At 32.3% G+C, this 25,989-nt stretch overlaps 5 protein-coding genes and 1 long non-coding RNA gene across 7 annotated transcripts; 2 read left to right on the top strand and 4 right to left on the bottom strand.

Annotated features, from left to right (window-relative positions):
* Nucleotides 1-2,608: 2,608 nt before the first annotated feature.
* On the bottom strand, nucleotides 2,609-4,380 carry LOC117133048 (protein TIFY 5B-like). The gene has a single exon (XM_033289032.1). It carries the CDS (start codon nucleotides 3,113-3,115, stop codon nucleotides 2,774-2,776), a length of 342 nt encoding a protein of 113 aa, XP_033144923.1. The 5' UTR covers nucleotides 3,116-4,380; the 3' UTR covers nucleotides 2,609-2,773.
* Nucleotides 4,381-4,616: 236 nt separating this feature from the next.
* Nucleotides 4,617-6,630, top strand: LOC103857537 (rRNA-processing protein UTP23 homolog). 2 transcript variants are annotated; one of them, XM_033289031.1, is made up of 5 exons: nucleotides 4,617-5,041; nucleotides 5,647-5,767; nucleotides 5,863-6,141; nucleotides 6,225-6,323; nucleotides 6,401-6,622. In XM_033289031.1, the coding sequence occupies exons 1-5, from the start codon at nucleotides 4,770-4,772 to the stop codon at nucleotides 6,401-6,403; spliced, it is 774 nt and encodes a 257-aa protein (XP_033144922.1). In that variant the 5' UTR covers nucleotides 4,617-4,769; the 3' UTR covers nucleotides 6,404-6,622. The 2 variants fall into 2 exon arrangements, with proteins under 2 accessions (XP_033144922.1, XP_009132992.1); XM_009134744.3 differs by having other exon boundaries at nucleotides 4,619-5,041; nucleotides 6,404-6,630.
* A 30-nt stretch (nucleotides 6,631-6,660) lies between these two features.
* On the bottom strand, nucleotides 6,661-9,213 carry LOC103857538 (katanin p60 ATPase-containing subunit A-like 2). Its single transcript, XM_009134745.3, has 11 exons — nucleotides 9,002-9,213; nucleotides 8,545-8,637; nucleotides 8,405-8,448; nucleotides 8,252-8,317; nucleotides 8,073-8,180; nucleotides 7,928-7,994; nucleotides 7,764-7,848; nucleotides 7,514-7,677; nucleotides 7,345-7,446; nucleotides 7,033-7,255; nucleotides 6,661-6,946 (listed from the first exon to the last, which is right to left on the bottom strand). The coding sequence occupies exons 1-11, from the start codon at nucleotides 9,041-9,043 to the stop codon at nucleotides 6,813-6,815; spliced, it is 1,128 nt and encodes a 375-aa protein (XP_009132993.1). The 5' UTR covers nucleotides 9,044-9,213; the 3' UTR covers nucleotides 6,661-6,812.
* Nucleotides 9,214-13,276: 4,063 nt separating this feature from the next.
* On the bottom strand, nucleotides 13,277-16,443 carry LOC103857700 (gibberellin 2-beta-dioxygenase 3). The gene is made up of 3 exons (XM_009134922.3): nucleotides 15,019-16,443; nucleotides 14,606-14,945; nucleotides 13,277-13,664 (listed from the first exon to the last, which is right to left on the bottom strand). Exons 1-3 carry the CDS (start codon nucleotides 15,417-15,419, stop codon nucleotides 13,395-13,397), a joined length of 1,011 nt encoding a protein of 336 aa, XP_009133170.1. The 5' UTR covers nucleotides 15,420-16,443; the 3' UTR covers nucleotides 13,277-13,394.
* A 3,309-nt stretch (nucleotides 16,444-19,752) lies between these two features.
* LOC103857536 (60S ribosomal protein L18a-2) lies at nucleotides 19,753-21,265 on the top strand. The gene is made up of 4 exons (XM_009134743.3): nucleotides 19,753-19,997; nucleotides 20,114-20,229; nucleotides 20,317-20,380; nucleotides 20,720-21,265. Exons 1-4 carry the CDS (start codon nucleotides 19,983-19,985, stop codon nucleotides 21,059-21,061), a joined length of 537 nt encoding a protein of 178 aa, XP_009132991.2. The 5' UTR covers nucleotides 19,753-19,982; the 3' UTR covers nucleotides 21,062-21,265.
* Nucleotides 21,266-22,764: 1,499 nt separating this feature from the next.
* On the bottom strand, nucleotides 22,765-25,763 carry LOC108871112. The gene is made up of 2 exons (XR_004456896.1): nucleotides 24,468-25,763; nucleotides 22,765-24,146 (listed from the first exon to the last, which is right to left on the bottom strand). It is a non-coding gene; the product is annotated as an uncharacterized LOC108871112 (long non-coding RNA).
* Between the last annotated feature and the right edge of the window lie 226 nt (nucleotides 25,764-25,989).

Here is a 25,989-nt window from a genome sequence, read left to right as displayed (position 1 = left end):
TTCTTATACTTTATATCTAGTTAATGTCTATATTTTATATTTTAAGATAGATGTTTAAATCTTTACGTATTTTTCCATTTTTAATGTAAAACGGCAATGTTTAATAGAACAACTTGGACAAATAGTCAAATAGTTATATTTATGTTTTTTTTCTTTTTTTTTATAAAATGGTAATGTTACATTATGAAGATAAACCGTTTTTTTAGTGAACAATGGTACTCTTACATATGTTTAATGTAAAGTTTCCATTTTTTTATGTTGTATGTTTACATATTATTGTTATTTTTAAATGTAAAATGGTAATCTTACATATGTTTAATGTAGTATTTCCATTTTTATGTTGTATGTTTTACATATATTTATTATTTTTGAAATTATATATAATTTTTTTGTTTTTTTATAAAACAGTAATGTTACATAATGGAGATAAACCGTCTTTTTTTTAAGTGAAAAATAATAATCTTACATATGTTTAATGTAGTTTTTCTATTTTTTATGCTTTATGTTTACATATTTTTTACAATTTTCGAAAATAAGTAATATTAAAATGTAAAACTATATTTTATGCCACGTGTCATCTTTCGGGAGAAATTTTTTCCGCTGATGTGGACACCCTATGGAGCCTCATATGTTTAATGTAGTATTTCCATTTTTATGTTGTATGTTTTACATATATTTATTATTTTTGAAATTATATATAATGTTTTTTGTTTTTTTATAAAACGGTAATGTTACATTATGGAGATAAGCCGTTTTTTTTTAAGTAAAAAATAGTAATGTTACATATGTTTAATGTAGTTTTTCCATTTTTTATGCTGTATGTTTACATATTTTTCCCTATGGAGCCTCATATGTTTAATGTAGTATTTCTATTTTTATGTTGCATGTTTTACATATATTTATTATTTTTGAAATTATATATAATGTTTTTTGTTTTTTTTTTATAAAACGGTAATGTTACATTATGGAGATAAACCGTCTTTTTTTTAAGTGAAAAATAGTAATCTTACATATGTTTAATGTAGTTTTTCCATTTTTTTATGCTGTATGTTTACATATTTTTTACAATTTTCAAAAATAAGTAATATTAAAAGGGCAAATCTTAAAAATAGCACTTTTCTAAGTTTATATCACAAAAATAGCACTCAAAAACTAAAATGACCAAAATAGCATTTTATCTTTTGAAAAATTTAAATTTTTTTATTTTTCAAGATTTAAAATCTTATCCCCAAAACCTCACTTCTCAACTCTAAACCCTAAAACCTAAACTCTAAACCCTAAACCCTAAATTCTAAACCCTAAACCCCACCCCTTGAGTGCTATTTTTGTGACTTTTGGCCTTGAGTGCTAGTTTGGGAACAAAAACTTGAGTTAGTGCTATTTTGGTATTTTTCTCATATTAAAATGTAAAACTATATTTAATGCCACGTGTCATCTTTCGGGAGAAATTTTTTCCGCTGATGTGGACACCCTATGGAGCCTCAAAAGCTCCCTTTTATTAGTAGAGATTAGACTTAATTAATTAATTAACTTTTAATGAAGAGTCTTTAAAAGGCCCAGTAAAGCCCAACAACCATACGTCTCCGATATCTGTTCAGTGTTTCAATAGTTTCATCTCAGTGTAGAGATTGTTAATCTCACGAATCTCTTCCTCATAGCTGATTTGTAGCCGAAGTTGTAACACCCTTCAACCGGACTAGGCTGGACAAGCATAGACGTTTTGGGAGATATCACAATGTTAGCTCATCAAAATGAATCCACCCGTTCAGATTTTTAGCTGCCAATCTGTTCTGGATCACCAGTACTTCCAGATCATGGACTAAAGCTTTGCAACCCAAACAACAACGATCACGAGTTGTGTCAATCCATACTATATGCAGTCACCTCTTGGCTATATTTGATCCCAAAACATATATTTTCGTTGGGCTTCGAAACACATGTTTGATGGACTTCTATTCAGGCTCGGCCCCGTATTATCAGTGTCAAAGAAAATCTACTTTAGATATGTTGGAAAGTGTTGGTCTCTTAGAATGCAAACCAGTTGCAACACCTATAGATTGCTCGAGAGTGGAGATGTGCTTTCCGATCGAATAGTCTACCGAACTCTCACTGGGAGACTTTTATCTCACATTCTCAAGAGCAGACATCACTTATGATGTTCATAAGTTAAGTTAATATCTTTCTTAACCTCGCAATCATAACCTGGAAGCAGCTCATCGTACTGCCATATACTTACAAAGTGATATAGGTATATTATATTAAGATAATTCTGAAATCAAATTATAAGCATTTTTGATGCCTAGAACTCTGTCTTCTACGAAAGGCCTTCTGTTTACATCACCATTACCTCCCAAAACATCCAAACTCCTCATATATATGCTTTTTCAAGTCTCTTCTTCCATCTTGAAGAATTCGACACGAGAGAGAGAGAGAGAGAGAGAGAGAGAGAGAGAGAGAGAGAGAGAGAGAGAGAGAGAGAGAGACATTAAACTGAGTTTCATAGTTTGATATATAGATGTATTTAATCATTTGACCTGAAGCCAATTTGACCTGAAGCAAACTCCTTACCGTTTCACCATTTTAAAACATTTATCTCTGATCGTTAGTGTTTTTTCCTTAGTGTTAGCTTTGTTCTGTATCTCTTTGGGGTTCTGTAGTTAAGAGTCTTTGGTTCGGTTTGATTTATGAACTTTCATGTTACAAGAAAAAAAAACACTTCGATCTAATAATAAAAATTGTGCTAACTCGATATCTAACATGAGGGAAACTGAAATCACATAAACAAAGTTATTGGGAACCGGCGGTAAGGAGAAGAAGCCTGAATCCGAACATTACGTTTCTGAAGAAAACTACGAAGAGATCTCTTCGTAGAGGTCTTCTGATGATGAACTCGATTCATATTGTTTGGAATTATTGAAGGATCTGAGCCGTCTGATCTCTCTTCCATATCCCTACTCGCTAGTGATAGTATAGCTTTTGCTTGGAGATGGATAAGATCTGAAGGAACACATATCTGAGGTTCTTGATTTGGTTGTGGAATTTCGGAGCTGCTTGAATCATAAGAAGGAGGATGATGAAGGCGAAGCTCCAAGTCGCAGTTGCTTTGCATCTCCATTTCTTTCTTAATTTGTGAGTAAAAAGGCTTGTGAAGTTTTTGATGGTGATGATGAGAATGAGCTAGTCAGATTGGTTTATATATCTATCTATGTGTCGGTGTGTATCACGTGTTGTGTATGTGTCGAGAGAGAGAGATAAGGATCATGAAAAGACGGGACAAAAGCTGGAAACAGAACACAGTTTCACATCTCTGTCTCTCTCTCTCTCTCGCTTTTTCCCGCACGTGTATAATGTTTTTTAGGTTTATTTTGTTTTTCATTTGGGTTTTATGTGGCTGCAAATTGTCTCTATTTTTTTTTGTTAAAGGCTTAAGCTAAACACAAATCACAATTAATGCATGTTGACATTTTAGCAACTTTAATTAATAGCTTTTTGAAATTCCAATACTTCAAAAAAAATTATGTTCAAACTTCAAAATAATATGACCGATTGGAGTGAATATTCGGATATCCATTTAAGTTTATTCGAATTGTAGATTTTTTGAACTAAATATTTAAGATATATTCGAGTATTTATAAATATTGATTCAGTCTCAGTTCAGATTACTGTGGGTTCTGTTTGAATAATCGTTTAAATTTTATAAAATTTTAGAAAACTAAATATATCTTAGAAGTTTTAAAATCCAAAATAAAAATAATATACAACTTAGAAATCTGAATAATCTAAGATAAAATATTTTAAATTAGCAAGAAAATTAGTTCAATTTGTGTATTTGTATGGAAAACATCTAAGTATTTCATATATTTTGAATATTTTGTTATTTTCAAATATTCACATGTGGCTATTTTAAATATTCTTTTACATTTCATGTATTTTGAAAATTTATAGATATTAAATCTAAAATAATATTATATTCAACTATATAATTGTGATTCATATATCTTTGAATACTTTTTTCTTCTTCTGAGTTCGGTTATGGTTCTTCGGATTTACAATTTTAGATCCATTTGGACGTTTTTATCAATTTCGGTAGGTATAGACATTTTAACCCCAAAATTTCTACCTTAATCCAAACTGAAAAGAAAAATGAATTTCAAATTGAACCATTATACAAAAAATATCTGAATGAGACTTAAGAACTTGGTATTTTAAGGTTTGGATACAATCCGAATCAAACTAAAATTCGAATTACGATCCGAAAATATCCAAAATTAATTAAATATGTTTATGTTTTAGAGTATCTTAAAAAATGTTTTTGTAGTTTGTTATTTGTTAATTAAATCCTTGTATAAATCTCTCTCTCGTCTCCAATAAACTGTTTCGTGTTTATGCTTGTCTTAAAAAATTACAGTCGAATTTGTACTGCTGTTTCCATCGAATGCGTGTGTGTTTTCTGATCAAATCAGAAGAGAGATTCTGAATCGAACTGATTGTTGAAGAAAGGTTAGAGACACTGCTTGAAGTGGGAAAGTCTTAATGAGCTTTTTTGTACTGGACTCCAAATAAAATGGGCCTTTGCTAAAGTATGTCCATTAAAAAAAAACTGAACTAAATTAAAATTTTCATGAAACCGAAGTACCGACCAAACAAATAAGTTCTCTCTCCCGACATCCCTCGGCGTTCAATCACCAGACAAAAACCCTAAAGCCCTAGTTTTCCTTCACCTTCTCCGCCTCTGAAATTTCGTTTCAATCCAGAGAGAAGAAGACAAGATGAGAGTGAAGAGGCAGAAGAAGAACAGGAGAACCGTGAGATTCTTCACCGTATGTTTCGGGTTCCGACAGCCTTTCAAAGTCCTTTGCGACGGAACCTTCGTCCACCATCTCGTGTCTCGCGAGATCACTCCCGCAGACACTGTCATCTCCGAGCTCCTAGGAGGTCCCGTCAAGCTCTTCACGACCAGGTGTGTGGTTGCGGAGTTGCAGAAACTGGGTAAAGATTACTCCGAGTCTCTCGAGGCTGCTCAGATGCTTAGCACTGCTACGTAAGTCTTCGTTTTCTTACATTGAGAGGTCTCGAACTGGATTGTGTGAGAGATCAATTAAGAAACTTTTGAGAGTTAAGATTCGATTCTTAAGGCATGGAACTGAGTTTTTTTGTAACCAATATGTTGAGCTTAGTCAATGTATATAAAGTGTCGATTTTTTTTTTGTATAATAATGTATATGAAATTGATTTGTTATAATTGACATGATGAGCATAGTAATGTGTAGAGAGTGAAGATTTCTTTTAAGTTGCAAGGCATGGATTCTGTATAATTTGTATATTAAGTTAATTTGAGTAGCTGATATGATGAGTTTTATGTATTGAGATTGAGTTTTTTTTTTGTTAATGTTAATGTGTATTAAATTTATTTGCTATGATTATATATGATGATTGATGAGCTTTATAATGTGTAGAAAGTGAAGATTTATTTTTAAGTGTTAGGTTTGAATTCTGTATAAATGTATATGAAGTTGGTTTGTTGGATAACTGAGAATTATGAGCTTTATGTATTGAGAGTGTTAGGTTTGGATTCTGTTAATGTGCTAGACCTTGATGTTGTATATAATGTATATGAGATTGATTTGGTTTAATTTGAGTTGTTAGGTGTGAGCACGATGAGGCAAAACCAGCAGACGAGTGTTTATCAGAGGTACTCGGATCCAAAAACTCGGAGCATTTCTTTCTCGGTACTCAGGACGCCGTTTTTAGGAAAAAGCTTCAGATGGTTAGTTTGATTGTGAATCTTGTGATATATTTGTAGGTCTTGTAGGCGATGTTTTTTTGTTATTAATGTGATTTGCATTGTGAAATTTCTTTCAGGAGTCTATCGTTCCACTATTGTATGGTCTGAATAACAGTCTGCAGATCGACCAACCTTCTGATTTCCAACGTGAGGTCGCAAAAGACTCTGAAAGAAAGAGGTTGACTATGACCGATGCGGAGAAGAGGATGTTGGAGAAACAGACTGCGAGGATCTTAGCTTCTAATATAGGAGAAGGAACAGCTGAAGAGGATAAATGGGAAACGCCCCGAGTGGTCAATTCAAGAAATGGACTCGGTGTGAAGGATAAACCCCAATTCAAGCGGAATAGAGCAAAGGTAATAATGTACAAATCCACTTTCACAATATTGAGTTTTGATATCACATTGTATCTCAAATGTTGTCTGGAAAAACTCTGCAGGGACCAAACCCACTTTCATGCATGAAGAAAAAGAAGGTGAACGATGCCAAGAAACCTCAATCAAAGCCCAAAGCTGAATCGAGATCTGGTGCACAAGAGGTTAGATAAGAGAGCTTTTTACTTGGTGTCACTAAAGTTGCTCCAATGGTTAAAGAATCTTGTTATTTTTGATTTTGTAGGTAAAGAAAGGTGAAGGCGGTGGAGAAAAGAGGACAAGAAAACGGTCCAGAAAAGGAAAAGCTGGTCCGGATAGAACCTGAGTGAGTGAAACACAGTTGGTTCTATGTAGCAGACTCGACAAGAACTTGGTGCTGTTGTTCTTTTCTTTGTAATTCTTTCATCCAACGCAGTTACTTTTAACCTTTTCTTTGATCGCTATGGTTTTTTACTGCACACTTCATCAATATTTCACTCAGGACGACCAGCGAGAAGCAAAGACGCTGATAGTTATATAGTTTTTATTTAATAAAACAATAAAGTGGTCCAAGAAAATGGAAGTAATAATAACTGAGATAAAGTCACTGAGAGGCTTCCATTACAAATAATGATGGATGCAAGTACTAGATGACTTGTAATGTTTCATCCAAGTTATTTAAGGATATGGCTACCGTAATCATCGTTGAACTTGTCGTAGAGATGGGCGTGCAGATGAGCCGATGGTCGAGTGTTACTCAGCGCTCTATCAATATCTTCTGGTAGTATAGCTCCCACTTTTGGCAACTCTGCAACCCAAAAAACAAAACTCAACATGTCAAAGATTCTGCAGTTTTTAGATGTAAACAATTCCAATATATGGATTTTTTTTTACCATCTTCAGGCACAATATCTTCTGTGTCTTCCAATACAGCCAATGTGCGTCTCAATGGCTGCATGGCAGCTTCCTTACAAAGTATCCGAATATCCGAACCAGAGTATCCCTCTGATTTCTCAACCAGCACATCATGAGGCAATGGCTCATCTCCCGGTTGTGAAGGCAAGAGCATCTCGAACATGCCTCTTCTTGCTTCCGGATCCGGTAAAGGTACAAGAATCTAAACATGTCACTTGCTTAAGTCCGAAACAAAGTAATAATCATAAAAATAAACATTTTCATTCAATAAAAGAAACCAAATAAGGATACTCTTTTCTCTAGTCGGCGGAGCATAGCTGCATCTAGTTCCCATGGGAGATTTGTTGCTGCTAAAACAAATACAAGCTCATTTGTTTTCTGTAACCCATCCATCTGCAAAGTAGTTTGTTACTCATGGTCTGAAAAGATGATGATGATGATTCTTGAGCATTGTTTTCACCTGAATGAGCAACTCAGTTTTGAGACGCCTGCTTGCTTCATGTTCACTACGTCCTTCACCACCACGTTGGCTTATGATTGCGTCGATTTCATCAAGAAATATAGTCGAAGGTGCGTGATGCTTAGCTAGATCAAACAGCACTCTTATCAACTTCTCAGAATCACCTGAATAAAAAAAAAACATCACAACACAATTAAAATAAAGAGTGCACCATTTGAGTAAATAAAAGGTGTAAGAAGAAGATTTTCACCTCTCCATTTGCTAACAACAGATGAGGCTGAGATATTGAAGAATGTTGTGTTACACTCTGTAGCAACAGCCTTTGCAAGCATAGTCTGCACAAAGACATAATAAAGATTTGTCATGCTTAGGTTTCTCAAGAGGAATAACACATTCGAGAGAGAATCATGGTACCTTTCCAGTACCAGGTGGACCAAAGAGAAGAATCCCTTTCCATGGAGATAGTAGACCATTAAAGTAGCTGAAACCATAAGTTTGAGATTCAAGAACCAAACAAAAACTGAAAAGTTATCGACATTTTGGCTTATACGGATCATACGAGGGGTATTTGATAGGCATGACAACAGCTTCTTTGAGCAACCTTTTAGCGTTCTCTAAGCCCTTGATGCTTTCCCACTTGACATTTGGATTCCCACGTATGATATCCCTGAAACACAAGCCATGTAAACACACAAGAACATGATGTGAAGACCAAGAATGTATCCAAGTACCCATTACCTGCTCAAACTCTCCGCCAGAGCACGAGTTTCTGCTGATTCAAAAGGTGGAAACATTGACTTCTTCCTGAAGAAGAAACATTAAAGAGACCAGTTAGTGCCTATGCTAACTATTCCACAGATCCAACATATACACAATAAGCATAGATCTTACGGCTTCTCTCGAATCCCATTGGCCAAGCCAGTGTTACCCTCCTCCTGCAATCATCAGAAACGCCAAAAACTTTGAATCTATCTTAGTAAAAAAGAACATAACACCGTTACCACTTTACAGAAAGGCAACGAAGGAGTAACCTGAACTGGATTGGTGACGACTTGGGAAGGTTCTTCCTTGGTGTTGGATGGTCCATCTTCTTGTTGTTCTTCAGACAGCTTCTTCCTCCCAAACTTGGTATCACAAAACGTTTTAAAATCATGGCTTTGATTTCAGATCGTTGTTCACTCACTCACTAAGCTATTGAAGTAAGTAAAGCTATATATTTCATCTATAAACTCGAGAAACTAAAGAGTTGAAACGAAGCAGTGGTCTGAAGCTGAGTTCCTCGGTTTCTCCGGTGATTCAAGAACATTCTTATCTTCTTTTATATATTAAAAAGGAAAAAAGAAAATATAAAGTCTAAGCGACAGTGAAGAGTTTTGACTTGGATTTTACTACAAATATTTAAGAAACATAGTGATCTTGTATAGCTTAGAAAATGTTTTTTTTCTAGAAGTAAAAGATAACGAGTCAGGTGAGAGAGTATGGGTTTACCAGAAAGCTCCAGCGAGAGGGAGAGGGCTCGTCGGTCGCCATCGTTGATTGATGGATCCCAAAGCTCAAACAGAAGAAAGAGAAGAAAAGGTATCTGTCTTCTGCGATGGATGGTGATAGTTGAACGAGAGGCTATCTCAATAAGATTACATCACAAAGATTACATTACATAGACAACAAACAAACACGTGATGGGACAAGTAACAAATATTTTCTAGCGAGTAACAAATATTTTTTGACCAAGTAACCAGTAACAATTAATGGGGTAAATAGCAAGACAACTAATAAATAAAATTACGATATTTGATATTTAACTCAAACTTGCGAGTAATAAAATTTGCTAGCTTTCTTTTTACTTGACTTTACAAGTACGAGATAAGCCAAGTAGCAAATAATCAAGTATTTGCTTAAAATATGGATTTGTAAGTTACTTATCTTATTTTATTATTTGTTATTTGTAAGTCACTTCGTTAGAATTTAAATCTAAATAACTTTATTATATATATAAAATATTTCATTGTTTTGCTATGTTTTAGTCAATTCGAAAAATATAACATATAAAAAAAGAGAAATTCCAAAAATACTTATATTAATATATCATTTATGTTTGGTTCACTTATGGAAAATAAAATATAAACAAGTTATTTATTATTGTTTAGGAAAATATTTCTTTGTTAATTAACAAAAACGAGTAATAAAACAAAAACGTCAAATAATTAATTTTATTTTAATACTTGATATTTTTCCTGTATGTAGAAGTAATTTATGTAGATTATTTGATATTTGACTTGATCAGACCAATTGTATTTCGCCTTTACGAGTTAAAAATCGATCAAGTAGGAGTATTAAGCAAATAATAAATAACTAGGTTAAGATCTGCGCCTTGCGCGGAATAAATATTAAATATAAATTATTTTTAAGTATTATATATTTTTTACATATTATGAAATAATAAATATATATTGAATAATTAAAAATTTAGTAACTATTACGTATATAATTAAATTGGTACAAATACTTAAATAAATTTTATTAATCGAGACAAACACTTTTTCTATTTTATATATGTTATAAAATTAAGTTTACATGATATTAACATAGATATATAGTTCATTATTAATATTGTCATCTGTTTAAAAATATTTTATACTCATATTATTTTTGATCATTTGTATTTCTTTATAACAAAAAAATTTAAATCAATGATAACAATAAAAATTTTATGGGATGTTTAATAGTTTTAGTAATTTATAATTTTAAAAACATTCAATGCAAATTTTAAAATCTAAATATTAAGTTGTCAATAATTGTTCAAAATTTTTATCAAAAAAATTTAAAGCAAATTCGAAATTAAAATACTTATGTATTTTATATCGTATATAATTTATTTTTTAAAAATATTAAAATACATATATATAATATTTATTAAATGAGACTTCCTACTTATGTAATTTCGTAATCATTTCTATCTTGTTATAACATAAATTTTAAACCATGGATCACAAAAATTTCAATGTGAGATTTTTAACAACTTTAGTCATTTAGATTCGTTTTTAAAAATTCAAAATATAGCATATACGAAAAAATGTAAATTTTTATTATATAGTTAATGTGGTTGTTTAATTTATTTTAATAACTTCATATTTTTTTAAAATGATAAAGAATAGAGTAATTTTTATCATATCTTTATTATTCAAAATCATTAATTGTCATATATATACTTTAGCCACATTAGGTAATTCCGTGATTTTTATTTAAGGAAACAATGAAAAAAATTTATGATTAATTTATGGTTAGTTTAATAAAAGGTTTTTTTTTTGACAACAATAACTATAACTAGGTAACTATTTAATATATAATAAACCTTTTATAATAAACCGTTTAATAAAAGGTTTATTATATATTTATGTGGACCAACATATTTTTCTAAGGATTCTAAGAATGATTGCGGTGATGACATGTAACTACAAAAATATGTTGTAATTCTTCTCTTTTAATATATAAGGGATTGTGTCCACCCCTACCACCCTAGTCTTGGTTGGATTGATTTTTTATAAATATTCGGGTGTTAAAAAAAAAGAAGGAAGTACATTTCCAAATATATTATTTTCTGTTTGCTACTAAGTTTTAACTTGTACTTATATTTATGTAGGCCGTGTGTTCTTTTTTACTTCTTTACTAGTTAAATACACATGAACGGTGGCCAAGGTTTGCGGAAAAAAACAACAACATTGTCAGTATCTATATTATTAAAACTGAAGTACCTTTTAGTAATGTTTGGAAACATGGATAAAACATAAATGAGAACTGTTTGGAAACAAGGATAAAACATAAATGAGAATTGTTTGGAAACATGGATAGCAGATTAATTACTTTCTTTTATTTACACATTTAGTCATTACATTTATTATAAATTATATATTTCCTTTTTGTATTTTTTATTTATAGATTCTGCCACTACATTTAAAATTAATTTAAAGTAATTAATTACAATGGTTGTTGTTTCTTTATAGTGAAAAAAAAACTAAAATATATAGTACATCTTATATAAAAGAATTTTAAATATAGTATTACTTTATTTAGTTAAGTCAAATATAAAAATTTCGAGAGTTCAATTTTCAAGAAAATAAAATATCATAAAATTAATAATAATTCATAGAAAACTAGTGCAAAAATTAAATTTTGGGCATGTTTTCCTTAACAGAAAAAAAACAGGTCAATATATGAATTATACAATTACATCAAATTACATTAAGTTATAAAAAAATAATATAATATTATGTACAAATAAAAAAAATTATTATCAAACATCTATATTATAAAATAATATATTTATTCTTTTTTTTAACGCTGATTTATTTTGATATTACAATTATGATATGAGAAATATTACATAAACGATTCTACTCTATATGTACATTACAAAACATAAAAAATATATATGGAATTTTTTAATTAAACCAGCGGTTTATGATTTTATGTTAAACACAAATTAAATCAAACACCCGCACGGGGGTGCGGGTCAAGTTCTAGTTTCTATTAGACATGTGGGCTTTATCCATACATTTCACGTAGTTCAATTTTCGATTAGTTACTTCCGGTCAACTACTTTTAATGCGAACCAATAATCAGTATTTTTCTGTTGGCTGCGTTATGATTCATACACTTAATGCATGACTGGTTTTTCCGATACCACTCGTAAACGCAGCTTTTACGGTTGAGAGCAGTTCACAGCGTTTTAAAACAATCACAAAAATCGCTGCAAATCGCTTCAAACCGTTCCGAACCTCTTAAAATCAAAAGCTGTTTCCAGCTAACATTTGCAGTTGCGGACGATTGCGGGAGGATCCTTTTTTTTCTTTTTTTTTTAAAACCATATAAATACAAAAATAAAAATATTCAATAAAAAATTTTAATTGAAATTATAAAAATACTAAAATATATCTATTATATTATAATTAATATGTTGAAAAAAAATATTATAATTAATATTATAAAATTTTAAAATAAAAATATTTTTCTAATTTAAAAAAATTTAAAACTATAATATTATGATTTTTGATATTTTATAATTATATAAAATATAAATATTCTTAATTTATTATTTAAACCACTAATGTATTTGGTAGTTAACCAGTCACAAGTATCCCGCAAACGCATCAATTTCTAACCGCAGAACCAGTCGTACAAATCTCTTAAAACCGATAGAAACTGCAACAACCCGCAACCGCAACCGCTGCGTTTGAACCAGTCAGGCTCTTAAGTCTAGACATGTGTGCTTTATTAGACTGAACCAATATTCAATCCTAAGTGTTTTCTTATACCATTAGTGCTTTTTTTGAAAAATTGTATAAATTTTTGAAATTTTTTTATCAATAAAAATTCTATATTTATAAAAAATAGAATTAAATAATATTTTGAAATTTGTAAAATATTGTTGTATTTCTATTTTAATATTATTTAAAGATATTTATTTTAATAATGATGTATAAGTTATTAGTATATTCTAAAAAAAGTACTAAAAATATATATCAACGTTAATTGTAATTGTCAATGTCACATTTGACCATAAACCATATCATCATTTCTATTATCCCATGTCATATTTTTAGTAAAATTGATGGTATTAAAGACACATAGGCAAAAGATGTATGAAATTAATTTGCAAATAATGTTTTAGGGGATTTTGAAAAGATTTCCAAATTAAACCCGAATATGAAACAATATATTAAGAGGAGCTGAACATTGTATAGAGCAAGCCAAAACAAAGTAAGAAATACTAAAAGATGACTACAATACATTAGAAAAAAAAACTGAAAATTTATTGTATTTTCTGTTATTTTTCTTGTCCAGACTTATAAGTTATAAGCTAAAAGAAAAAAAGAAAAAAAGCTCAAACAGTACCAGAAAAAGAAAATGGAAATTGTTTCTCAAAGAGACCAAGCCTATAGTCGCCAAGCTTAGTCTTGTAAGCAGCTGACTTGTACTGAGACCAAGTAAACTCTCTATAGAGACAATCCTCCTGTTTTGGGACAAGGCATGAGAATGGTGCAATCTTCTCTGTCAATGGAGGACCTGCGAAGTAGATCATCGATAGTCTTGACCTCTTCGTATTTGTGAGCACTCTGTGTTTCACACTTTTGAATCTTCCATTAGTCATCACCTATAATAGTCAACTAGATTTTGACCCGCGCAGGCGCGCGGGTATATATTTTGAAAAATATATTGATATTTGTTTTTCATGTAAATATTAGAGTTTTACAAAATGAATCCAAGGAACAGAACCGATACCGATCCGAAAATATAGTACCAAACCCAAACATAAATTGATTAAATATTCGAATTATTCAAAAATTTGTTATTTAGAGAACCAAATCTGATCCGAACCGAAGTATTTGAGTACCCGAATTTATCTAAAAAATAGATTTATATACTTATATATATATATATATTAATTATTTTTAGATTTAACGTATATAAAAATAGATGTATAGCATTCATTGGTAAAATTACTAGAAATGTGTGATTTCTTTGTGAGCCAATAATAACAGTTCCAAAAGTTGCATATCAATCATGATTCATGTCATGGTTCACATTATTTTATGATATCCATCATGATTCATGCCATGTAAGGGTGTGGTCTACTAGTCGTCTAGATAAATTTATTCATACGTCATGTGTAGATGGATGTCCAAACAATGTAGTTTACACGATTTTTAATGCATAAGGTAAAAAAGAAACACTTAAAACAAATTATGAGCCGATCATAAAAAGAAAGAAATATTAGCCCTAAGCCTGGAAATACTGGATATTTTAAAATTTTTGAAGTATTACCATATCTTTTAGTTTATATTTTCTGAATATATTTTTAGCAAAGTTATTTATTTATATATATATACTATATATTCATATATATAATTTAGTGAATTCAGTTTAGATATTAAAAGTTTTGTATAAATTCGGATATATCTTATTGATTTTTTGTTAAAAAAATCTCCATATGTGAAGTTCCCCAATTATACTGATTGAAATTAAACTAGATTTAAACAGATAATGTTTAGCATTAAAGAACAAAAAGAGAAGAAGTTGAAACAGAAAAGCTACCTGAAGAGTATCTCCGACAATAACGAAGAAAGAGGAATGATCAGGTGGAACATCGACCCAAGTCCCATCTTTCAAACAGATTTGTAAACCCTCTGTGTTGTTTGACCTAAGCACTGACACTAACTGTGGATCTGTATGCTCACCGAACCCAATCTCTTCCTTGCGTCTAGTCTCCTCCTTCTCCGGGTAATGGTTCATCCTCAGACACGAATCACTCTCCTTCACCTTCACCAGTTTGCTTAGCTTATCCTTTGGCTCTATCTTTAACTCTTCAGCTACCATATCAAGAACTTTGCTAGACATATCCTTCATCTCCTCCATGAACACTTCCACCACCTCTCTGTTTACCTTTTAAATGTTAAAGAATGTGGGAGACATGACAAAAAAACATGAGCGCTTTGTTTGTGTTTTACCTGAAAGTTGGAGTGGTTTGCAGGAACACGGCGGTGGTTTTAGTATCACTATTAGCATTGAGCAGAATATACTCAATCCAGCCTACATCACCATTAGGTCCGATCCGTTTACTACCGTACCCAAACGGGTCGGCTGGACCCGCCTTGTCTTTATGAAACTGTGGCAAAGCAAAGAATTTGATGGCCTCTTCTTCCAACTGGGTCAAAAACTCTGGTCTGACCCCATGGTTGACAACTTTGAAGAACCCCAACTCCTCGCAAGCTTTTACGATTTGGGTTTTGGCATTTGGATCGGTTAAATTTACAACCGGGATTAGAACCGGACTCGGTTTGCATTTTGGGTTAACATGGACTTGGCTATTATTAAGAGTGACTGACTTTGGCTTTAACGAAACAACCATGGTTTTCAAGATTGTTGAAGATATGAAGGAAGTAAGAGAATGAATTAGGTTAACAAGGTGTTTGCTTGGCTTTAATATATAGTTTGATTGTGTCTAGGGAAGAGAGGATTTTTTTAAAAATATACTGTATTGGTTATTTATATTATTTTGTTCAGTCTGGTTAGTTTCTATGGGAAAATAGTTTGTTATCAAAACAAAATGGTGCTCATCTGATTGGGTGCATCCTGATTACTTCGTCTGTTTAGAAAATCATTGGTTTGTTGAGAAGGAGTAAATTCTGGTTACATAATGGTATTATGTTATATATGTTTTAAAAAAAAAATTAAAAACAAATAAATAAACTTAACTAGAACAAAACCATGCCATGACATTAATTCGAATGTTAAAAATTACAATATAGGTATAGCATTTATAATATATATTTTAGTTTAGATTATACTCAGGCAGATGAGTGATGAGATCTAAAATCACACGATAATAAGTTCATATAGATAGCAAAATGTATTTTTCCGATTATTTCCGATGAAAGTTAGAAAAAATATGTTACCTCTTGAAGAAGAAAAGTATCTTAAAGATAAATAATTTAAATTTGAATTACCTTTTAGTCATTCGAGAATGGTAGCGACTGAATATTTTATAAGCATATGAATGTTTGAGGATATATCAAACGAAGTCCAAATGTGAGAGTCTGATCTTTGGAAAGTTTCCCATTCTTTTATCATTCATAAAGACTATTTTATAAGGGTTGAACAAAAAAAAAGACTATTTTATAAGCATATCGATCCATTTCATCCATTCATTTTTTGTTTGTTAAGTACCATTTCATCCATTCATGTCTTGTTCTGCTTAGAAATGCATCACCGCTCTGACGTTATTTTTCACCTTGCGCTATCATCAGTGTGGGCAATACATTTCTTATTTGCACAGTCAAATTTAGCCATCAGTAAATACAATCATTGTTTCAGTAAATACAATCATTACTAATAATAGATCTGACGTAGTTAGTGTTTTTTAAGTCCTCGGACTGTACTTTTGAAGATGGACGATACATATGGTACTTTGAAGATGTATCGTTATATAACAATATATGGAACTTTGAAGATGGAGTCATAGCACAGGTGGATCGAATGATCAGGGACCGTCTCTTGTCCATTCCTCCCTGCTCTCCAACCCGGCCTTCGCTCCAGCAGACCTTCCTCTCGCTTGTGTAGTTTCCATTAGTTTTTCTCTTTTCTTTTCTTTAATGTTCTCTCCCTCTTTTTCTTGGCTTGCACAAATCTTGTAAACAAAAAAGTTATGGTATAAATTTAAGGGCTTATTTGTGATATAACCATAAAAAAAAGTTAAATTAGTTTTGTAGAAAGAGGTTAGAGAGAGATAAGAAGAGAGAAGAGAAGAGAAAGGATGATTTTGGTTATATAATGAATTAAGGGTTTTTGTTTGGTTATACCACCTAATTTTTCTAAATTTAATAGGACTTATTTGTGATATAACCATAAAAAAAAGTTAAATTAGTTTTGTAGAAAGAGGTTAGAGAGAGATAGGAACATAGAAGAGGAGAGAGAGGATGATTTTGGTTATATAATGAATTAGGAGTTTTTGTTTGGTTCAATATTTTTGTTTGGTTATATATGTACACTCAAAAAAATATATTACGTGTTTTGTAACAGTTTATGTCATTCTTGATCAATATCATATATCGAAGCATACTAAAGGAAAATAAATGCTAATAATGTAAAATATTAATAGGCGGTTTTTGAAAGAGTGAAACCTATCTAAAACCAGTTGATTTTTTTTTAATTATACAGAAGTATCCTGCTTTTTCATAAGTGGTCCAGACTAATATATTTTGATTAGTATTCGTATATAAGATAAGATACATCATATTAAAAGTATTGAACCATATTTTTTTGAACCACAAAATTTATATGACTAGACATATAAAAACAAAGCAACTTCACTGAAAGTTTTCTTGAAAATTGAAAATATCTCATCAATACAGAATAGCATAAAGTCTCCTGAGAAAAAAGTAACTTCAATTTGACACGTGTAAATGTAGGGCCCGTCTAATACATTAGGCTCTCCACGGACCACATATCTCATCTCCTTTATGGTTTCCTAGGATATTTTGCCAAGTACGAACATCATGTACTACGTTTTGTTTTCGAGATAAACTACGTAATTTATGTTTCAAAAAAAAAGTACGTTCCAATGTCCAGTTACATGATCTGACATTTATGCTGAGGTCATACGTACGTCAACACTTTTGTTTCTTTTTTTTTCACGGGTCAAATTCGTTCCATAAAGGAAACACGGTTTGAGGTAATATATAGTCAGAGTGTGCAATATTTTATGTATAATTTATACTTGGGATGATTCGGTCTACGATCTGTGTTTTGATTGTTCGAAGCAATCCACCGTATTGAAGCTAGTATCGACATGTATGATTGTCATGATCATTGGTGTGTATTAAAACCACACTGAAACTGAACATTTACAGTTCACGTGGGTGATGATGTCTACGAAGTACGTATGAATGCGTGTGATTCTATTAATAGCATGCTTTGTCTTTATATATATGGGACTGGAGGCATTACATATCTGTCGGATTATTGGACGACGCATGTCATCTTTCAATCTTTTACTAGTATACTTACAAACACTATTATAGAATCTATTTTTCGGCGGTGACACTTATTCATATGTGCACAGATTGATTTTTTTTTAAGTTTGTCCCTAGTTTCATGAATTTGTGGTTTTGTCTTTTATTTTATTATTATATACTCATTAAAATTTCTCTAAATAATATGTTAAAAGATTCTCCCTGATTCCGAGTGTGTACCTTTTTTTGGGTTAAAGAGTGTGTATGTAGTTTGCAGAAAACAACCTTTTCGCTTTGTACAACGGATCTATATGACTTTGATGTATAATGAGTAGAGCAAAAATATTTTCATGTCTCTCACTGTATTGTTATATGTGGTGGTTGAATGCTCACCCTTTTTCAAGGATCTTCACCGTTTGAAGCCCAAACATCGTGACACTATTTATACATACCCTCCCTCTAGTTTTTAAAAAGTGTCACTTTTAATTTTTTTGTCTCAAAACAAATATCATTCTACATTTTCAATTTAATTTTATACATTAAATCTATTTTACCTTTTTGAATAACTAATATATTTTCATTTAATTAATTATACATTAAATAAAGGTATAGTAGTCTATTAATTTTTTTCTTAATTTCAGTGAAATATATAAAAGTGACATTTAAAAAAAAACAGAATGAGTATTTCTGTGGAGTAGCATAGAGCAGGTTTTAATAATAATTATAGTAATAATAATGATAGTAATATTAATAATATCCAAATTCGAGCAACTATTTATACATTCTTACTTAGTCACCATAAATAGCCAATTTATTATAACAAAATTTTACTTTCAAAAACCTACAACTAATAATTACTAAATATATATATATATATATATATATATATATATTTGTGTTGAACTTTTTATGTTACTGTATTTGAAGACCAAATAAAAAATGTCATCGAATAATTAATTAGATTTTGAAATTTTTTATTGATTAGCTTTCAAAATATGATTTTAAATAGATTTAAGTATATAAAATTGATTTAATTTGTACTAAGAATTAGTTATATTTTATTACTAAATACAATTTTTATTAATTAGATATTCTAATCTTATTTTAAATTAATATACATATATTAAAATGATATTTTATTATACATTTAGTTTTTACCCACATGACTTATGTATCGTGTTTTTCTTTGCTGAGGTGCTAATAAATATATATATAATATTACAAAAATACTTGTAAGTAATTATACTGAAATTTTCAATGTATTTTTTTGTAATCCTCATTATTACATTTGTAATATTTTAATTAATATAAAGTATAAATGAAAAAATTAGAGTTTGAAAATATTTAATTTTAATTATTAATATTTAATTTTAGTTGTTTTATAAAATTATAGATAAATATGACGAATTTAGACTAAATATTTATGGATTCAGGTACTTTGTTTTTTTGGGTCCTAAATACCTATAATGACCTATACATGTTATGTACACAAAAATTATATGCATATTTATATGTATTTTAGTTATAGACCTGAAGTAATTTGAAATTAAAAGGAACCGATCTGAATCCAAACCAAAACTTTCCGGATATCTAGTTGTTTATATATATAACAGATTTGACCAATAGGCTACGTTTTCAACGATCCAAATGTCACCACCTGATGAATATAAATGATTATTTTTGTATTATGTTTTTTTGGCAACATTTTTGTATTAAGTTCATACAAATCACAAAACTATCGAAAAAAACATATTCAACTTGAAAAATAATAAACCGTGAACGAGGAAATAACCAAAACTCAGTGGGGCTGTAGACATGTTCTATAACTATCGGCCCATTGGGCTTAATGATTCAATTTTAACTACTAGGGTTTTAGCATACGCTCATATAATAAAAAGGTCAGATTCATAGCCGCTTATATCGCTTGAGGTTTCTTCCGCATTGCCCCCCTCGAGACGAAAATGGTTGCTTTCAGGGTTAGCTCTCTCTCTCTCTCTCTCTGTGTTTTCACCCCTTCTCTCTATGTCATAACGACTCCAATGTTACTTGCTCAGACCAATCTGATCTCTGTCTTCTGTCTTTTCCTTGGCAGTTTCACCAGTACCAGGTTGTCGGAAGAGCTCTCCCGACAGAGAAGGATGTTCAACCCAAGATTTACAGGATGAAGCTCTGGGCCACCAACGAGGTTCGTGCCAAGTCCAAGTTCTGGTTAGTACTCTCTCTCTTCTTGGGTTTTCCATTGGTTGCTGAGTTATCAACTTGATGTCTTAACTATAAGTTTGTGATCTTGATTAGGTACTTCTTGAGGAAGCTGAAGAAGGTCAAGAAGAGTAATGGTCAGATGCTCGCCATTAACGAGGTATATACTTTCTCATTACTCATCTATGTAATGATAATCTCACTGGACGATCTGTAGTTTTGATAGACGCATCATTGCGTTAGAAAATGTAGTTAATCGATAACTTGTCCGGCAAGTAATTACAATTAGTACAGTTTTTTTGTCTTGGGTTTGTATTTTATATTTTTCATTACCTCCTCGTTGCTTATGTTATACCGAATGGTAAATTCGCGGCCAATTCTGTTGTTATGATTGACACATCATTGTGTTAGGAAATGTAGTGAATCGAGTAACTTGTGCCTAACGTAATTGCATTTACTGGAAACAAAGCTCATTTTCTGTCTTGTGTTTGTATTGTAGATCTTTGAGAAGAACCCGACAACCATCAAGAACTTCGGAATCTGGTTGAGGTACCAGAGCAGAACTGGATACCACAACATGTACAAGGAGTACCGTGACACTACCTTGAACGGAGCCGTTGAGCAGATGTACACTGAGATGGCATCCCGACACCGTGTCAGGTTCCCTTGCATCCAGATCATTAAGACAGCAACTGTTCCCGCCAAACTCTGCAAGAGGGAGAGCACCAAACAGTTTCACAACAGTAAGATCAAGTTCCCCTTGGTGTTCCGTAAGGTGAGACCACCAAGCAGGAAGCTCAAGACCACTTACAAGGCTTCCAAACCCAACCTTTTCATGTAAAAGGTTCACATGTTTTTGTTTGGGGCTAGGATCTTCATGAAGTTATGCAACCTGCTGTTTTGGATTTTCTGTTTCTCCAATATCAATATTTTAGGTTTTGTATGCATCAAACTTGAGTATTTGTTTCTTCCTATGAAAAAAACTCCTTTACCTTGTTTCCATACTTGTCATTACATTGTGATTGATTTATACTCTAGTTCAACACTTGATCATGAGAAGCTGTCTTTGCTTCTGCTTCAGTCATTTCTTTTGTAAATGACATAGCCAAAGAACCAAATCTGGACTTCTACATGACAAAAGTGAAGACATACATCATACCAATCTACTAAACAAAATTTTGCAAAATCAAGCACTATGTTCTGTATCTTTCACTTTGGTTTGTTAGATATAAGACGTTAGGTATAAGACGTTGACTAGACAATTGACCTATTGTACATGTACGCTTCCTTCTTCCTACAAACAAAAGTTACACTCTGTGTTTGCGACTCTAACTAACTGAACATAACTGGAAATACATACTTTGTGTCTCTTTATCTTACTTTGTTTCGTGTTCGAAAACAGAAAACTTACACGTCACGCATAATAACTACCATTGTGAACCTCATCTTCTTGGTTGGTTTCTTTCATTTCAGTTGGATCTTAAAAGCCATGATGTTATATATGCAGAGGAAGAAGCCACAGGTACCTATCTTCTCATTGAAGACTTGCTTAACTGCCTTGATAGGCTTGAATTCTCTTTCCCTTAAATGGCAAGAGTGCTTTGCAGTTCTGGCGACAACACTACCTAAAGATCTCAAGATAAATCATGGTAAAGCGTCTGTATCTCTTAATTGGGCTGGATCTTTCGTAAAGCCAAATCTCTACGACCTGCCAAACCAGTAATCCCCAATGTAGACCAGACCCAAAAAAAGAGAATCAGTAAAAGCAAGTAAAGCTATGAAACATGTCCAAAGAGGAGAAGTTTTAAGGGAAACTAGCCCATCCCATCACTAGACAAACAACACTTCAAATGAGAAGTTTCAGCTTAGTACCAAAAGGTAAAGGATTGTCAGAGAATGATGTATGACGATGACTGATGATGATGACGCGCGCATGTGTGTGTTGATGCGACATTTTGAACCTCTTCTGTACATGTACCTTGAGTTGGTATGATCATGAGTGATGTGCTACCCAAGATTTACCTTATGAACCTATGGGCCACTAACGAGATCCGTGCCAAGTACAAGTTCTGTTTAGTAACTTATTCCAACTCTCTTCTGTTTTTTTTTTCTCATTTTCTTTTGGTTGCTAAGTTATCAACTTGATGTCTTAACAAATAAATTTGCAATCTTAAATATGTATTTCTTGAGGAAGCTGAAGAAGGTTAAGAAGAATAAAGGACATATGCAAGCAGAATAATGAACATATGCTGGCCATCAACGAGGTATGTACTTTCGCATATCTCATCTACCGATGATAGTCTCGTTTGGAACTACGCTAGGCGTTAGTCGGATGGTGACTCCAGGCCGAACGAGTTATCGAAAAATTGAAGATTAATTGAGGTATACGCGGGACTAGTTTTTATTATTTTTAATTATAAATAAATAAAGATATATATATATATATATATATATATACATGTGAAAGTTAGACAAAGAAACAATGTATGCCAGTGCTACAAGAGTCATAACTTGCGGCCAGAGGTGTATGGTTCGATTCTTCTACAGTGTAACTTTTCTTTTCTTTCAAACTGCGCCGAGTCAATAATTTTTTTTTTTAAACCAACTGCATTTTTACGTCATCAACTAATTTTACTCTAAGAGGAGTCTTCAGCCCACTATAAATACAAGGAGAAGTCTCCACTCTTCTCAGACAACTGGGCATGTACCAGGGCCAATCATTTGTCACCAGAGTCTAAAATTTAGCTGAATAAATCGGTTTTCAAAGCGTTTTATTGCTTCTCCAATTAATTATACCGATTTGGCTAAAATCGAGGCGAGATTCAACGCCGAGCGCCTTGTCGGCTAAACGTCCGCATTCTAGAACATGGATCATAAGTCATGTGAGACATATCATTGTGCTAGGAACTGTAATTAATCGATTAACTTGTCTAGAAATTAAACTGAATTTACCTTTATCTCATGTTCTATCTTGGGTTTGTATTGTTTACTGTTCATTACCTTCTCTTGCTGATATAATATCATTACCAATTTGTTTGCATATCTTTGAGAAGAACCCAACAACCATCAAGTACCATTATGTTTAATATATAGTTTGTGTTTGCTGAGCTATACTATGTAATAAAATACATCTTTGTGCATTTCAATTCAATATGTCCTTTCGATCACTCGAGGAAACATACCTCTCTATCATTGTTTTCATAACTTAAACATGATTACACTTTTAATCTCAACAGATCCATCTCATTGCTTTAAGAGGTTTCATTGAAAGAACATGTCAACTATAAAGAACAACAACACATATATTATGTATCATAAGAACAATTGTTTTTGTAACCAACCTTTAGATGATATAGATCATAAGTTCATGTTAAGTTAATTTCAAATTACCACCAAATGGAGAACAATAAAATAAAATAAAAAATCAGATAAAGTTGAGGATATACTTTGATGAAACTTGTGGGGGAGAGGAGAGTCATGAGATTAGTTTGCAGGAACTCAATATTGTTGTTTGCTTCAAAACTGACTTTCACGGTTTCAAGAAATTCCAATTTGCACAAAAAATGTTACAAAATTCTTTGTCTCAATAAGTGAGTGTAACATATTTTCAGTGAAAGCAGAAGGATTCACAACATCATTGGTTTCAGAACAGTTCTGTGTGTTTGGGTTTGTTGATGAGGATGCAACCGCAGAAGCTGTCACGTTCTTTCCTAAAACTAAATTGGAAGGTCTTGTGAAGACATGATCTTGGCCATGTTTCGGTGACTTGTTGAGCAACATTTGAAAGGTTTATGGACTGACAGTGAGCATCCAATGAGAGAACATCTAGACTCATACAGATTTGGAGACATGATCAAAGAAGGAAGTGGATGAATGGGTGCTTGCGTCTTGCTCTTGCTCAAGAGTATTAGGGCTTCCGCAGCTGCCTGTATTAAAAACAAAACAAAAAAGATTCATAAGTCAAACCCAAAAACAACAAGTATTAATGTATACTCTATTTTGAACGGGCCCAAGAGACTTACAAGATACAAAGAGAATCATCAATCATCATAACGCATAAGGTTGGTTTCATAACCAAAAAGGATCACACCATTACAAACAAACCCTAATTAGACCGAACAATTTAACATTTGATACCAAAAAGAAATACACAAACAAAACCAAATAAACCCTAATTTAGACCGAACAATTTCACATTTGATACCCAAAAAAAAACGAACAACTGAACCGCCATTGAAGAAACTAACCAGATCTTCTTCCATTGGTTGTTCTCGCGTCATTCTCCTGGACAGAAGCTTTAATCGTCTTCGCGAAGTAGAGAGGGAATCAGTTGATTGTCTTCTTGGAGTAGAGAGGGAGTCTAGATAGATCATCTTCTTTGTTGTTCGCAAGAGAGGAAATTGTAGATAATATTTCCAGAGAGGTTCTGATGTACGTAGTTCGTGATGTACATCAGAAGGTGTGTCAAGACCTATGTCAAGACGTACGGCAGGACGTCGAGTGGAGAAGTTGCTTACAAGGAGATTGTCTAAGGTGATTGCGTGTGTAAGTGGAGATTGGATAAGGAAAGAGAATATCTTGTTAAAGACAAATGACGTTTTCCATTAAGCAAAGAGGCTTTGCTTGGAGAATAAGTGTTACTTGGAGAGGAATAGGAAGTTTCGTTATATGGGAATGGAAGTTCATTAAGGTGCATTTAATGAACTTGGAGAGCAAGTCTATGGTTTATATATAAGGAGGGACGTGCCCTTATGAGAAATTAGCACCCATAGATTAAGTAAAAAGAGAGAGAGAGTTTTATTAAGTGTTGAGTGTTGTCCTTCGGTCTGACGTAGTGGCCGATGGAGTCTGATGTGGACTTAGTTTGGTGGCGTTGGAGTTGGCGCTTTGTGTGGTGGAGTTAGCCATCGTGTGTATCTCTTGTGAACTTTGTGTGTGCTTGGGTGATCAAGCGTTTCAGACACATTTGGTGTGTCTGTTGAGGTGTGGTGACCAAGCTGTGTGTTAGTGTGACGTGCTCGTTGGTATCTATAGTATGTGTCTGGTGTTAACGTACTCGGTGACGTACTTGGTGAAGTACTCGGTGACGTACTTGGTGAAGTACATGGTGATGTACCTTCCGAGAGGTGGAAGGTTGAAGCCTTGACTCAGGGGAAGTTTAGCAAATATAGTTCATTGAGGAGGTCTGGAAAGATTGCAGCTGTGTGAAGACAGTGAGCTCTGGTGCGGCCAGATGAGATCTATGCATGCGTGCTTGATTCCTAATCTTCGTAGATATCTATCTAGAAAAAAGCGTGTCAGGAGGTTTGTGCCTGATGTATACGTTAGTAAATAATGATGTATTTGCATTCTTGTTCTAGTGATTAATGAAATCTGGACGAGGTCCCGTGGATATAGGAAACGAACCCCGTTAACAAATTCAGTGTGTCATTTACTTTATGCTCTATATCAGTATATTGTTCGTTGGTTATATCACAAAGAGAAATGTTAATTAAAATTAAAAACCTGTGTATTTGTGTTACGCGCTTTTCTTGGTTGTGCTATGTTTTTAAGTCTTCAAACTTGTGTTTGAATTTTAAGCGGCATTCAAATGCAAAAAAGAGCCGTTATAAAACTATTATGCCAAACCAGAACAAACACCGACTTTATCTATGCCATGATATCTAAATCCTTTCTACTCATGGCATAGATAAAGTCGGTGTTTGTTCTGGTTTGGCGTAATAGTTTTATAACAGCTCTTTCTTGCATTTGAATGCTGCTTGAAATTCA

Source organism: Brassica rapa, chromosome A03 (genome assembly GCF_000309985.2).
Source record: "Brassica rapa cultivar Chiifu-401-42 chromosome A03, CAAS_Brap_v3.01, whole genome shotgun sequence".
NCBI classification, from domain to species: domain Eukaryota; kingdom Viridiplantae; phylum Streptophyta; class Magnoliopsida; order Brassicales; family Brassicaceae; genus Brassica; species Brassica rapa.
The sequence above is the reverse complement of the archived record's forward strand: the minus strand, read 5'-3'. Positions and strand labels throughout refer to the sequence as shown.